This window comes from Felis catus, chromosome C1 (assembly GCF_018350175.1).
Source record: "Felis catus isolate Fca126 chromosome C1, F.catus_Fca126_mat1.0, whole genome shotgun sequence".
Classification (NCBI taxonomy): Eukaryota; Metazoa; Chordata; class Mammalia; order Carnivora; family Felidae; genus Felis; species Felis catus.
The window spans coordinates 3,986,519-3,999,731 of NC_058375.1; the positions used below are offsets into that span (position 1 = coordinate 3,986,519).

The following is a 13,213-nucleotide window of genomic DNA, read 5'->3' on the forward strand; positions in this document are numbered from 1 at the left end:
TGGACCGCTTGGCGTGGCGTTTGACCCCACCAGCTGCTCGACATCAGATGCTCAGACACGCGTGTGCACACCCAGGACACACCCACATCCGGCCTCCTGTCCTCCACATGGGTCTCCCTTCACCCCCTGCCTGGGACCCCAGTCCCCCAGAGTCCCCAGGGTCGTGTGGGTGCGGCTAGAGGGCACTGGTGACTCCAGTGGCCAAGCGGACGCCCTCCCACCCCGGTGCCCTACAGGACCCGTTCCCACACGCACCACCTCCCCACCAGGGGCAAGTGGGGGTTGCACCACTGTCTAGCCACCCGTCTGCTCCAAGGCCCCCCTCTGGGGTGGCCGGGGCCCCTGGAGTCCGCGGGGACAGGCAGCAGGGCAGGCCCGAGTCCTAGAGCCCTTCCCATCCCGCTGGGCAAACACGGGCGTGCAGAGAGGCAGACTCCAGGCAGGACCTCAAGCTGCTGCTCGCGGTCACCGTGCCAGCCGCCCCCGAGGGCCAGCTCAGTGGTCCTGGCTGGCACAGGGGGGGCATAGCTGCCGGACCTTTGGCCGGGGCCATGGCACACAGGGGAGAGCAGCAGGGGGGCCAGCCCAGGGCTGGGTTTGATGTGGGCCAGGTCTTGAGTGGAGCCAGGCCGAGGCAAGGCTGCACAAGCTGACCCTGTCCCGTTGTGTCCCTCTTAGCCCTGGCAGGGGAGGGGCAGGGATTTTTCAGACCGCTTGAAAACGCGCACGGGGACCCCCAGAGGCGTCCTGAAGTGGGGGGTCTGGAGGCAGTGACACAGCTGTCCGTCAACACCTGCCCACCCCCACCTGCCCCCACCTCCTCTGGAGCCGCGGGGAGACTGCCTGGGCAGAGCCACCCCTGCACCCTTGCAGTGCCCAGCGCCAGTTATGTAACAGGCTCAGGCTGATGCAATCGGGAGGGGCTCTCTCTCCCTCCTGCCACCTCCCTGAGTCCCCTGTTCCCTCAGCAGGGTGGTCCCCAGCCCGGGAAGGCCAGCTCAGCACACAGTCACCGACTGGCCAAGTGGCCAGCAGAGCAGACAAGGGGATGAACAGGTGGCTGTGGGAGGTTATCTGCCCGGGGCGGAGGGCAGGGGGTCGGGGGATGCCCCACGCTCCAGCCCTAATCCACGCCCAGAATGAGCCTCAGAGGACAAGGCCCCAGACCCCCTCCTCCACTCCCAGAAGACCTCACGGCCCAGGGCCATCTGCCTGATCAAACCCCTCCTCCAGGAAGGTTCCAGAGCTGGAGCACCAGGATCAGGGCCCCGCCCTGCCCACCCCCATCTCTGACAGACCCTTCCTCTCCCTGCACAGATTCTGGTAGCCCTGAGGACACCCCAGGGCTGAGCGCTGTGACATTCCCCGCCAACACCTCATGACTCCCCGGCACCCCAATCTCACCCCAGCCTCATCTCCCCGCCCTCCTTCTTCTGCAACATCAGGCGAGCTTCCGAAAGCCAGACCCTCCGAGTCATATCCAAGCACCCTTTCCTGGGCCCGTCTGCTGCTCCCCAAGCCCCCGGCCTTGTACCCTCCTCGGGGGGGATCCCACTTGCCCTGGGGTGAGGGTCCAGGAAAGACCAGCCCAGGACTCCGTGCCCCGCCAGCTCCTTCCTGCCCTTCCTGGCAGCCCCCACAGCCCTCTGGCCCCGCCGGGCTGTGCCCTCCCGCACCGGCCCTGCCCCTCCAGGGCCGAGGCTCCATCGATCCAACTTGGGCTATAATTAGGACCCATTAGCCTTGTTATCTCTGCTACCTCCTGAGCTTCCAGGTCGGGAGCAGGCTGGGGGGCAGGGGAGGGGGCGGGGGGGGGATGCTGCTCCAGAGACAGAGAGACGGAGACAGGCAGCGGGGTGGAGATAGCGGGGCAAAGAGAGGTACGTCTGCTGCTTTTTCCTAAGCTCACCCACAACCCTCTCACCAGTTCCCTGGGCACATGCTCCGGTGCCCCCCAGGCTGCCCTCACTGAGCCCTTTAAGGCTGCAGCCCAGGCAAGCTGGGTGGGCCATTCTCGGGGGTAACCCGGCGTAACAGTGCAAGTAACTACGTGCCACCTGACGCCACCTGCACTGGGCTTGAGGAAGGTCACATGTGCTAATTTGAACCAATTTGTCTACTCCACACAGGAACCCTGAGAGATGGTACTATTATTACCCCCGTTTGCAGATGAGGACACTGAGGCTCAGAGATCTCACGACTTACCCACATAGCTTCACAGCCAGCAGGTGGTACAGCCAGGAAGGAACTCAGACAGGTGGCTCCCACCACCATGCGTGGTCCTCACCCCGGCCCCTCTCCGGGCACCGGAGCCTCCCGCAACCCCCGACCCCCACTCCAGAATTCAGACTTTCCTCATATTTATTTAGCAAGGCCTTTGTGCCAAGCTCGGGCCTCACCCTGGGACCAAAGTGACTCAGATCAGCCCTTGGTCTGGAAGGTCCCACAGGGTCCCTCAGGGTCCCACAGGGTCAGAGCTGGTCCACACGCTCACCCCCCGAGCGGGTTATGCTTTGCCCAGCTCCTGTCCCCTCCTCTGGGCAAGAACACAGCCCCCCAGGGAGCTTTGCAAATGCAAGGTGATCAGATTATGGAGGGAAAAGTTAGGTCATCTGATCTGAGGATGGTCGAAGGATTCGGGGGCCCAAGCCGGGTGCAGGGACAAAAGCTCCACTGCCAGGGTCCAGAAAGGCAGGCAAATCTGCCAGCGATGGGGACCCAGCTCAACGTCCACCATCGTCTCTGGGGCTTGGGGAGGAGGCTCCTTCTGTTCTCCGCCCCCAACCCACCACCAGGCAGGGGACAAGAGCTGGTGGCCAGGGGAGTACAGGCTTCCAGCTACCACCCCTTCCTGGCACGTTGCCCCCAATCCCTTTCCAGATGAACCTACTTCTTCTTCATCCTTAGATGGGCCTCACGGCGCCGTTCTCATGGGGTGGAGACTTAGACGTCGTGAGACACACAGTAAGTGCTCAGTGACAGCAGGCGGAGCCCGGGGCCCCAAAGCGGGTGGCAGAGAGCAGGTCTCCAGTTCGGGCATTGCCAAGCCAGGGGTTCCCAAAGCCACTCTGAGGCTAGCCAAGGGACAGGGCACCAAGACCAAGGTTCCCATCAGTCTTTGGAGCACCCCCACACCACAGGCCCTCTGCTGATAATGGGGGGGGGGGTCAGTACTCCTGTCCAAGAGAGGATTGATAATTTATTTATGACCTTTACCAAAACCTAGACATCACCTCACTGGCATCTCATCAAAGAGAGTGTCAGTTCTGAGCACTCTGGGCAGGCAAGCAGGGGGAAGAGGTGAAGCTTTTACCCTAAGGGACCGGGGGCAGGAAGAGATCAAAGAAGAGAGGACAGGGACCCAGGGCAAGCAGGGACAGGACCCCATGCAAAGCCAGAGCACGGGCAGGTAGGAGGAAAGAGAGACAAGGAGGGAGAGGATAGAGAGACGCACCTGAGGGTCAGGGACAGACACGGACAAAACAGGGAAAGAGAGGGATAGCCAGAGAGAGAGAGAAGCAGAGGCAAGCACTCAGCGAAGACAGTGAGACAGACATGGGGACAGAGTGGGAAAAAGAGACAGGGAGAGAGAAATAAGGACAGAGCCAAAGGCAAGGCAGAAAGTCTCAAAAGTTGTACCTGCAAAAGCCCCAGAAAGTTAGATACCACATACTGTGTTCAGAGAAGATATTCAATAAATCTATGTTGGGGAGGCAGATGGATGGATGAAGGATAGACAAGCGGATGGATTGCGGATGGATGGATGGATGGATGGATGGATGGATGGATGAATAGATGGTGGATGGTGGATGGACGGATGGATAGTGGATGGAGAGTGGGTAGGATGGATGGATGGCTAGATGATGGATGGACAGACGGATTGATGGATGGGCAGATGATGGCTGGATGGACAGATGAATGGATGGTGGATGGAGAATGGATGGATGGATGGATGGATGGATGGATGAACAATGGGTAGGAGGGATAGATGGATAGATGGTGGATGGTGGATGGAGAATGGATAGGATGGATGGATGGATGGATGGATGGATGAAGGATGGACAGATACATGAATGGATGGTGGATGGATGGATGGACAGATGAATTGTAGATGGGTAGATGGAGAGTGGGTAGGATGGATGGATGATGTGGGCAGGATGGCTGGCTGGTGAGTGGTGGTTGTACGGCCGGTTGGCTGGTTTCACGGTTGGATAAACAGATGCTCGGTGGGAAAGTGCACACATGGGTGGGTGGATTAATAGGAGGGCTGCTGACTGAATAAACGGACGAAATGATAGACAATTCGGAAGGAAGTGACTCTCTCACAGGCCAAGGCACTGGGCAAAGCACGCTGGTCATTTTCCCTCCCTCCCCCCAGCAAATGGTATTACATACAGGCTCCGTGGGGCCCCCAAAACCCACATGTCCCCGGGGGGGTGCAGTAAGCTAAGAAAGTATGAACCTTGGGAATCATGGCCATCACTCCTTCTTGGACCCTGGGCTCCAAGAAGCCTAAGATGCTCACATGACTGGGGTCAGCCCTGTGGGCATGGGGACACGGGCCAGTCAAGTGTCTTTGCGGCCAGAGTGGTCACACCGCCTGGCCAGCGGAGAGGCTGGGCTCACCAGCCCTGAGAAACCCACCCCTCTGGCTGTAAGTGATTGACTGGGGTTGAGCAGGCTGGGAACTTTAAAGGAAAAGGCCAGGGAGCCACTCCCTCTCTCCCTCCAGCCCCACCATGGCCTCACACTCCCAGCCCTCCTGCAGCCCAGGCCCCCGTGCCCCCCCAGCTTACTAGATGAGGGTGCAAGTCTCAGAAGCATTTCCTCGGGGAAGGTAGGTCAACTGCCCCCCTTTGGATGGTGCCAATTACAGTGGTCACAGTTTATGGGGCACCTATTATGTGCTGGGCACTGTGACCTAAATGTTCCACGTGCACTGTCTCACCAGCCCTCACAATAACCCTCTATGAGGTAGCTAGTGCCATATCCCCATTCCACAAGTGGGGACACCGAGGCACAGGGGCTGGGGAGTTTGCCCGGGGTCAGTCAGCTAACAAGCAGAGCCAGGCTGCACCTGACCCTTGAGCCCTCCGCTCTCCCGGCAGAATGTGGCAGCCGCCAGGGCCCGAGCCAGAAAGAGCACTGGTGGCGCAGAGCCCTGTGTGGGAAACAAGCACACGGCGGAGGGGGAGGGGAAGGTGAGGCACAATGGAAAGAAAGATTTGACAAGAGACGCGTCCAACCGCTGCAGATTTGAAAAATTAGCGTCACTGCGCCCCACACACTGGCTCCTCCCCGCAAAAGCTGTGACGTTTTGGAAGCAGCTGGCCCTAGGTCCGAGCGGGTCACAACCATGAGCCCAGGCCGAGGGCCACGGGGCAGCTGTAATGGAGGGCTAGGGGGCTAACTGGCTGGCACCTCAGGAGAGACACGAGGCCCGGGCTGAAGCCGACGCCGTGTCCAGAGGCCAGGCGTGAGCTAGGGACTCCCAGCCCTCAGATGCCGAGACCACAGACATCTCTTGAGCACCCAGGGTGCCGGATGCCAAGCACAGCAGGTGATCAAAGGAGTCGCCCTCGAGACGGGGAGCCCACTGACACAGAAGTAACCTGGTGCGGCCAAGAAAATAAAGCGTTAAAATTAAAAATAAAATTAAAATAAAATGGCCCCTGAGAGGGACAGGGGTGGGGCCGGGCTTGGGCCAGGCCCAAGGAGGGCCTCCCCGCGGAGACATTTGCGCATCCTGGGACTAACATGTCAGCAAGGAGGCCGCCATGAGCAGAGAAAAGAGCAGGTCAGACAGAGGTCACAGACAGTACTCAAGGGCAGGACGGAGTCTGGAGTTGGAGGTGGCGTTCCAGAAGCATCCAGCAGCCCAGTGTGGCTGCGGCTGGGGAATGAGGGGGGAGACGAAGGTGGTATAGACCAGGAGCACATTGATCTACCCAAGCAGCGGGAGTCTGGGTCTGATCTGTGCTTACAAAGGTGACCCTGGCTGCTGAGGGGAGGGCGGGCAGGGAGGACTGCTTAGGAGGCTACGAAGTGGACCAGGACGGTGCCTGGGGCCAGGGACACAGAGAGGGAGCTGGGAGCTTGGGAAGGCTCAGGGCATCACGTCTTGCAGAAAGACAGGGCTGCAATCCCCAGGCCAGAGGGGCCCAGAGCAGGACCTCTTCCCTGCAGGGCCCCTGGGGACCACCTCACCCCTCTACCTCGCCCTGCCCCAGAGCAATGGGCACAAGCAGGGAGAACAGGTGGTGGGCAGGGGACTCTGACAGAGACCCAACCCCTCTGGCCCAAACAGAGTGAGGCAGCAGCCCATCAACCCTCCCCACGCTCTGAGCCCTAACACAACCAGGAAGAGGCAGAGTATGGGGGGAAAGGGAACAGGGGACCCCCCACCAGGGGTTCCGTGAAGTCCTGGAAATAGACCTGTTGGTGCAAGTTCAGCTGTCCACTGCCCCATCATTGCCACAAAGGGGCCCCGCCCCAAGCGCCGCTGGGAATTACTGAGGAGGACAGCTTAGGGAGGTGCCCGCCTCCCGGGGAGAAAGCAGCCATGGGGTTTCAGTGCCTGTGCTGGGCCTCTGTGTTCCCTCCCAGAAAATGGGCCTAATTCTTTGCACCCAGGGGCAAAACAATGATTGTCCAAGCAGCCCCGCCCGTAAGGCGCCCCCTCACCCCCACTCCCCTAAGGCTGGCAGGCCCTTCGCAAACTTGGCCGGCGGTCTGAAAGGCAGAGTGAGGCCAGTCTCCCGTAGGGGCCCAGTCTGTGTTAAAGCAAGCCAACAAGTGGGGAGTGGGGAGGAGGCCCCCCAGTGGGCGGGGCCACCTGGTGGGAATCCCCTCTCCAGGAAGCCTCCTGGCAGCCGGGGGAGCTGCTGCTTGCAGGGCCCTCCCCTTCCCGCCCCCTGCACACAAGAGTCTGGGGACCCGACGACGACGTGTAGAATGTCCCATCCGCCCTCCCTGCAAGGCACTCTTGGGGCCAGACAGCACACTCTTGGGCTCGGGAGGGCCCCTGGGCCTCCCCCAAGTCTCTCGGGAGCCCAGAAAGGGCCATGGGCTTGGCGCCGGGCAGCTGAGAAGAGTCCACCAAAAGGGAGGGAGGGAGGGAGGCTGGCTGACAGGGTGAGGCCCTGCCCAGCTGTGCCAGGGGGAGAACCGTCCCAAACAAACGGTGAGCAGTTAACTAAAGGACGATCCAGCAAGGTTACCCCGGACGCACAAGCCCTGCTCATGCTGAACCCTGAGAGGGGCCCGCCAGGGCTGGGGCGGCGGCCCTGGGCGTCAGGCCCGTGGCCAAAGCTGGATGGGCTGGAGGCGCCGGCGGCCCGGGCAAAGTGTTAGGAGCGACGGCCCCAGCACCCCACGGCCGGGAAAGGGGAGCGGCAGTCAGTGCCCGAGCGCCCCGGCCCGGAGCCCTCGCGGGCCCGGGGGGTGGGGGAAGCCCGCCCCAGCCAAGGCGCTCGCCGGGTCCCCCAGCACGGCCGGTCCTCGAGCCGCTCCGGGCCCCACCCAGCGCGCCCCGGGGAGGGAGGGGGCCGAGGCGGGTGGCGGCCGGGTCCCGCCTGCCCCCGCGAGGCCAGAGGCGCGCGGCGCGGGTCCACAGCGCGGGGTGCGCGGCGCCGGGAGCCGAGCGCGATTCCCGCCCCCTTCAAGGGCACGCGGGGCTGAGCCGGCGGCGCCGCGCCCCCTCCCCGCCCGGGGGCGCCCAGCGCAGCCCCCCGCGCTCCTCCGCCCGCGCCCGGCCCGCGCCGCGGCCCGGGGGCCCCCGACCGCACCCCGCCCTTGGCCCGCCCGCGCGCCGCGCCCCGGCGCTCGCCCGGCCCCGCGCCCTTGGCCGCGCGGCGCCAGCAGGGCGGGAGCGCAGCCCCGCGGCCCGGGCTCCCCTCCTGCGCGCCGCCGGTCCGGCCCCGGGCCCCCGCCGGGCCCCGCGCCCCGCGCCGCCCGGCCCCGGGCGCAGCCGGCGCCCCCTCTCACCTGACATCTCGTCCTCGTTCTCCATCTCGTCCGCGAACAGCCGCGGCAGCTCCTCCTCGGTGCCCAGCGGGCCCCGCATGCCCGGCGCGGGGGGGAGGGGAGGTGGGCGCCCCCCCTCCCGCCGGGCGCGGTGCCAGCCTTAACCCGTGCGCGGCCGGACGGGCGCGCGCGGCGGGCGAGGCGGCCTCGGCGAGAAGATGGCGGCCGCCTGCCCCCCCACCCCCCCAAACCTCCACCCCCCCGTCTCGACCCCCTTCCTCTCGGCCGCCCTCGCCCCGCTCCCCGCAAAGCCCGGGCCGCTCCGCCCACCGCGCCCCGCAGCCCGAGTCCCGCAGCCGGCCGAGGGTGGCGGCGGCAGCGCCGGCGGCACGGCGGGGGGGCGGCACACATGCCCGGATTGTGACGTCCAGTCTGTTGCTGTGGCAACCCCATCCCATCGTTCCGGCAGCGCGACTAGTTAACAGCCGAGAACAAGTTGGGGGGACTAGTCCTGAGCCCCGGGTGCAGGGGGGCGCACCCGGCGCTCCGGCAGGGGGAGCCGTCGAGGCGCCCGCGCGCCCAGGGACCCGACGGCCGAGCGGGCCGCGGCGACTCGGGCGAGCCGGGCCCGTTGGGAGGCGGGGAACTCGCCCCCGCGCACCCCTGGAAGATCCGCCACCACCGTCGCCGCCGCCCGGGACGGCGCCCTGCCCCCCCCCCCCCGGGTCCCCAAGGGCGCAGGGGCGAGGTGCCCTGGGCGGCGAGCGTCGAGCTCCCGCACTTCCACTCACATGCACCTGAGAACCTGGCTCGGCCCTTTGGAAGGAAGATCGGAAGAAAAATGTGTTCCGCACTTGGGGAAGGGTCGCTCTGGAGACCGGGTGCGATTCCTCCAGAAAAATGCATGCAGGCTGGCTCCTCCCTCACCCCATGGCACCACGCTCCCACCGCCCACGTGCCCTCTTCCAAAACGCCCCTCCAGGCGAGGTCCGGTCTAAACACCTCCAGAGCCCCTGGGGGTGGTGCGGATCTTCGTTGTCTGTGCCCAAAACTCCCGCTCAGAAGCGACACCTGTCGCTGGGCGGTAAGGAGGCGCCGCCAACAGCCCTCAGTTAAAGGTGAACATGAAGGCCGAAGCCCTTGGGAGCAAGGCTGGAATTTTAAACGAGCGCGGCCAGTCTGGGCTGCCGGAGGTGTAAAAGCTACTCAGAGAAGGCCAAAGTTGCAGCGGCCCTTAGGATGGTCAGTTCTCTAACCCTAGAAGAGCCAGTAAAGGGAGGGTACCCTTATCTCGCTGCCTCAGGCCAGACACGTTTGGGGGAACCCACTGGAAACCCATGTGGCTGCCAGGGACCCACAGGATCTGCCCGACTTGGGAAGCAAGAGAGAGAGGTAGTGTTGTCTCCTCTCTCGCACCAACCCCTCTGGCCTTGACTGAACACCTGCCCCCATCCTGGCAGGGATTGACCAGTAACCCCTGGCACGCTGGCATTAACAAAAGGGCTCTTTCTCCTGGGGCCTTTGGGGAACCAGGAAAGTTGTGACTGCCTGGTGAGGGCACCCCCCATGCAAAACCTCTCGGCGGGGGGGGGGGGGGGGGGGGGGGCCACAGCCCAAGCCATGAATCCAAGCTGTGACCAGAAGGCGATGGATGGCCCGGGGGAGTTGGAAAAATGTGTAGGCAATTTTTCCTCCCCCTTCCGATCCAAATGAATTGGGAGCAAGCCCTGAAGAAAAGCTCCTCATCATTTATTCCTGGATACAGGCAGGTCTGTCCAGCCTCCCGGGTCAAAGTGCAGGGTGCTGGGGATCCCCTTCATCTGCCGAGTCACTTGTAAGCCACACTAGAGAGGGAGGTTGAAGCATCCCAGAGCAGGTGGCCTGCAAGGGCAGAGGGAAAGGCAGCAGGGAGTTGGGCTAAGAAAGCAAAGGGCTTCTCTGGTCTAAGGCTGCATTTCACGTCACTGAGCATCTAGCTCAGAGGCCCCAAATCGCCAATGCTTTAGCCAGCCTCCGTTTTCCCTGGCAAGGCTGCCTTGCTCTTTCCAGACCTCCAGTCTTTCGGAATGTTAACCATCCAGGGAAAAGCCCGAAGCACCATCAAACCTGTCCACCCCTCAGCAGCCCCGTCCCCAACCCCTCCCGGATGGCAGAGGAGGTCAGGACCCTTCCAAAGGTTCTCTGTCCCACTTGAGAGAAACGTGGGCTTACAGGATCTCCTATCACCAGAAAGTCCCCACCTCGGGCACACACCGCTAATCTTGGGTCCCATTCCCAAGGCGAGGCTGAGACAGTCAAGACATCATTCAAGGACAGTTCCACCTGCCGAATTTGGCAACAAAGAGTCCAAATGCTCACATTCCTAGTCCTCCCCCAGCCCCCTGGCCATCCCATCTTGCAGAGGGCTGTGGCTCGGTCAAGTTACTTACCCACCAAAAGCAAAACTAAGCAAAGACTGGAATGGCAGAGACAAAGGGATTTTTGACTAGAAATCTCCGAGAATATTTAAAGGAGAGCTCCGATTATTGTCAAACTATTAGCAGCCGTGACAATGGACCACAAATGTCTGATGTCAAAAACAATCCCTAAAAAGGTGACGATTCCATAAGGACCGCAATTCTGAGAATAAGCCTATCCATAAGGTTACAGTTTCAGGAGACAAGGTCCTCCTGTTGGCTGATGAGAGCCTAGAATTACACCTGAGGGACAATTCAAAATCAAAATCATTTTAACTATACTGCTTATGAGGCACCTTCAGCAAACACCCCGATCAGTCTCCGTCCCCGGGCTGCGTGGACTCCTCATACAGGCGGCTCTCAAGTGCTGCCTGAGGACAGTTCTTTACCAACATATCCTACTTGTGACCACCTGACGGCCCCGTGAAGCCCCTGTCCCTACACCCCTCACGCGAGCCATGCAGTTCTGCCCCGGCCTCCTCTTAGCGGCTAAGCTGCATCGCTGGCATCGCAGTGTCTTCTAAAATGAATGGCAGGAGCCCCCGGGTGGCTCAGTCGGCCCTGTGCCAGGCTCTGGGCTGACCGCACAGCCTGCTTGGGGTTCTCTCTGTCCCTCTCTCTCTCTGCCCCTCCCCGACCTGTGCACATTCTCTTGCCCTCATAAATAAAACAATAAATAAAAATAAAATGAAGGGTAAATGTCCCTAATGCACCAAGATCTCCCTTGTACCTGGAGCCTGTTTCTCAAGACGGGAGTCTTGCACTGCCTGAACCCAAATCACTTAGAGTTGCTGGGGGTGTTTCTCGATAAGGCAGACTTCTGGGCCCCATGGCCCTGGGCCAGAGGAAGGGGTTGTCTAAGATTTAAATCATCTTAGGGGTTCTTTCTGGGTTCTAGGTACGGTAGCAGCCAACTCAGCCGGTCAGCACAGCATTAACAGTTTTAGCTTGGCCAGAAATAGCCTAGAAAAAAAGAATGTGAATTCTCAGATCCTCCCAAAGAGAAGCAAGATAGGAAAATGTCTAGATTCCAAATTCTTAGGTTTTTTGCTCCCCGAGACAAGCAGCATGGTGGCATCCTTTAAAAGGCAGCCCTTCACCGGCTTCCTTCGGCACCTCCTCCTCACCCACTAGGCCTCTTCCTCACCTTCCTCCCTTCCAGAAAGGGACGCAACCTCTACAACCTATTACCCCAAAGAGGCACCCGACAAGTCAGTCAACACCTCCAGCAGGACCCCACCCAGGCTCTCCCCAGCTTCTGACTCTGGCCAGCCCCACTCTCTGTCCAGGGTTACCAAGAAGCCATGTCCCCATGGTACTGCAGAATCTGTCATCTGGCCAATGACCCACACATCCTAGGTGTGTGCCCCCCCTCAAAGGGAGCGGCCAGCACCACACTCTGCTTCCAACGCTGGATAAGCTTGGAGCAAAGCCACGGGAAGGACTGTGGCAGCAGGAGGAAGGAAGTGAAAGCCAGGTTGCCAAAGCCAATTTCTAGGCTCTCCTGAGGTTAAGGTGACAACCAGGGGACAGGCCAGTCTATCACCTCACTGGACTCCTGCTCACCTCCCAGGTCATCAAGTATCCTCTGAAAAGGCTGTGGTCTAAATGCCCCAGAACATTCCATAATTTTGATCAGTTTGTCTTTAAAAGTATTTGGTGTGATCAAACTCGCCCACTTTGTTCCATGTCTTACGCACAAGTTGCTTCCGCCTGCCAGGAGCCACTGGTGAAGTTAGGGTCCGTGTATCTCAACACTTGGTTCTTCCCAAAAAGATAGGAAGAGAACACTACTCAGAAAAAAATCACCTTTAACCACTGAAACTCACAGGAAAAGGTGGGTGTCACTGACGCTTTTGAAAGAAAACCAAATACTCAACCTTTAGCCCAGAAATGGTACTGGTGACCAGAATCAGCTAAGAACAGGATTGTGCCAGCTTCCTATTCCGTTGCTTTCATGAACGAAAATCTTGGCCTGAAACTCTCCATGACCCCCCTCCCCCCCCCCCCACCGCCCCATTCCTGGGCTGTATTTCCCATGGAGCAGGTAGGTCATCAGTCAAGAGATGAAAAGGAAAGTGGTCTAAAGGTGGTCTGGACGCAGCTGGCGTAACGGGCGTAGTGATTCAGGTTCCCATGACATTTCCTCCATCAGAAAAAGTCGTTTGCAAATTTATTCTCTCGGCTCTGGATCTGACCCGGAGAGTTGGGTCTCGACCAACTCCAGACTCTCACCGAGGCACAGCTGAGGTAAAGAAAATGGAAATAAAGGACACATTTTCTTCTCAAGCTTAATGAAGACCAAGGTCATTGTTGGTACAGCAATTAGCAGGAAAAACAATCTGTTGCTAAATAGATTAACATGCCAATCCTTAAAAAAAAAAAAAAAAAAAAGGCTTGCACAGTAATAGTAGCCATGTGTTAGCCACTTTAATATAAAATGTGATCAAAACTCAATTACAAGAGTTCAAAAAGGCATAGAAAAACCAATGAGTTTCAATTTTATTACAAGTTTTAAAATTTGGGAGCAGTTTGGGGAAAAAAAAAAACTATATATGCTAATTTTAGCCCAGGGTTAATTTTTTACAACCAAACTAAGAATCACTACAGGCGAACATCAACGCAACAAACAAGTACAATTTGCAAACCCAGGTCATAAACTCACTAACAGTTAACGATCACGATCACGGTAGGGACAGATCATGGTAGGGACTGTGGCCAAAACCCAGCTGACGCCTCAGTTACATCAGAAAGAAACCTCGCCTTCACACATGCAAACAATTCTGCTTCAC

At 59.9% G+C, this 13,213-nt stretch overlaps 1 protein-coding gene across 6 annotated transcripts in view; it reads right to left on the reverse strand.

The window, feature by feature from the left end:
- The window catches only part of CHD5 (chromodomain helicase DNA binding protein 5), a 63,172-nt gene extending 54,994 nt beyond the window's left edge, over positions 1 to 8,178 (reverse strand). For 3 of the 6 annotated variants that reach the window (XM_023258013.2, XM_023258010.2, XM_045034994.1), the window contains exon 1: positions 7,987 to 8,177. In XM_023258013.2, the coding sequence (XP_023113781.1) occupies positions 7,987 to 8,065 (79 nt within the window). In that variant the 5' untranslated portion in view covers positions 8,066 to 8,177. Of the gene's footprint in view, positions 1 to 4,796; positions 4,918 to 7,986 lie in introns of those variants that run through there. The other 3 variants (XM_023258011.2, XM_023258012.2, XM_045034995.1) reach the window with 2 other exon arrangements.
- Positions 8,179 to 13,213: the final 5,035 nt, after the last annotated feature.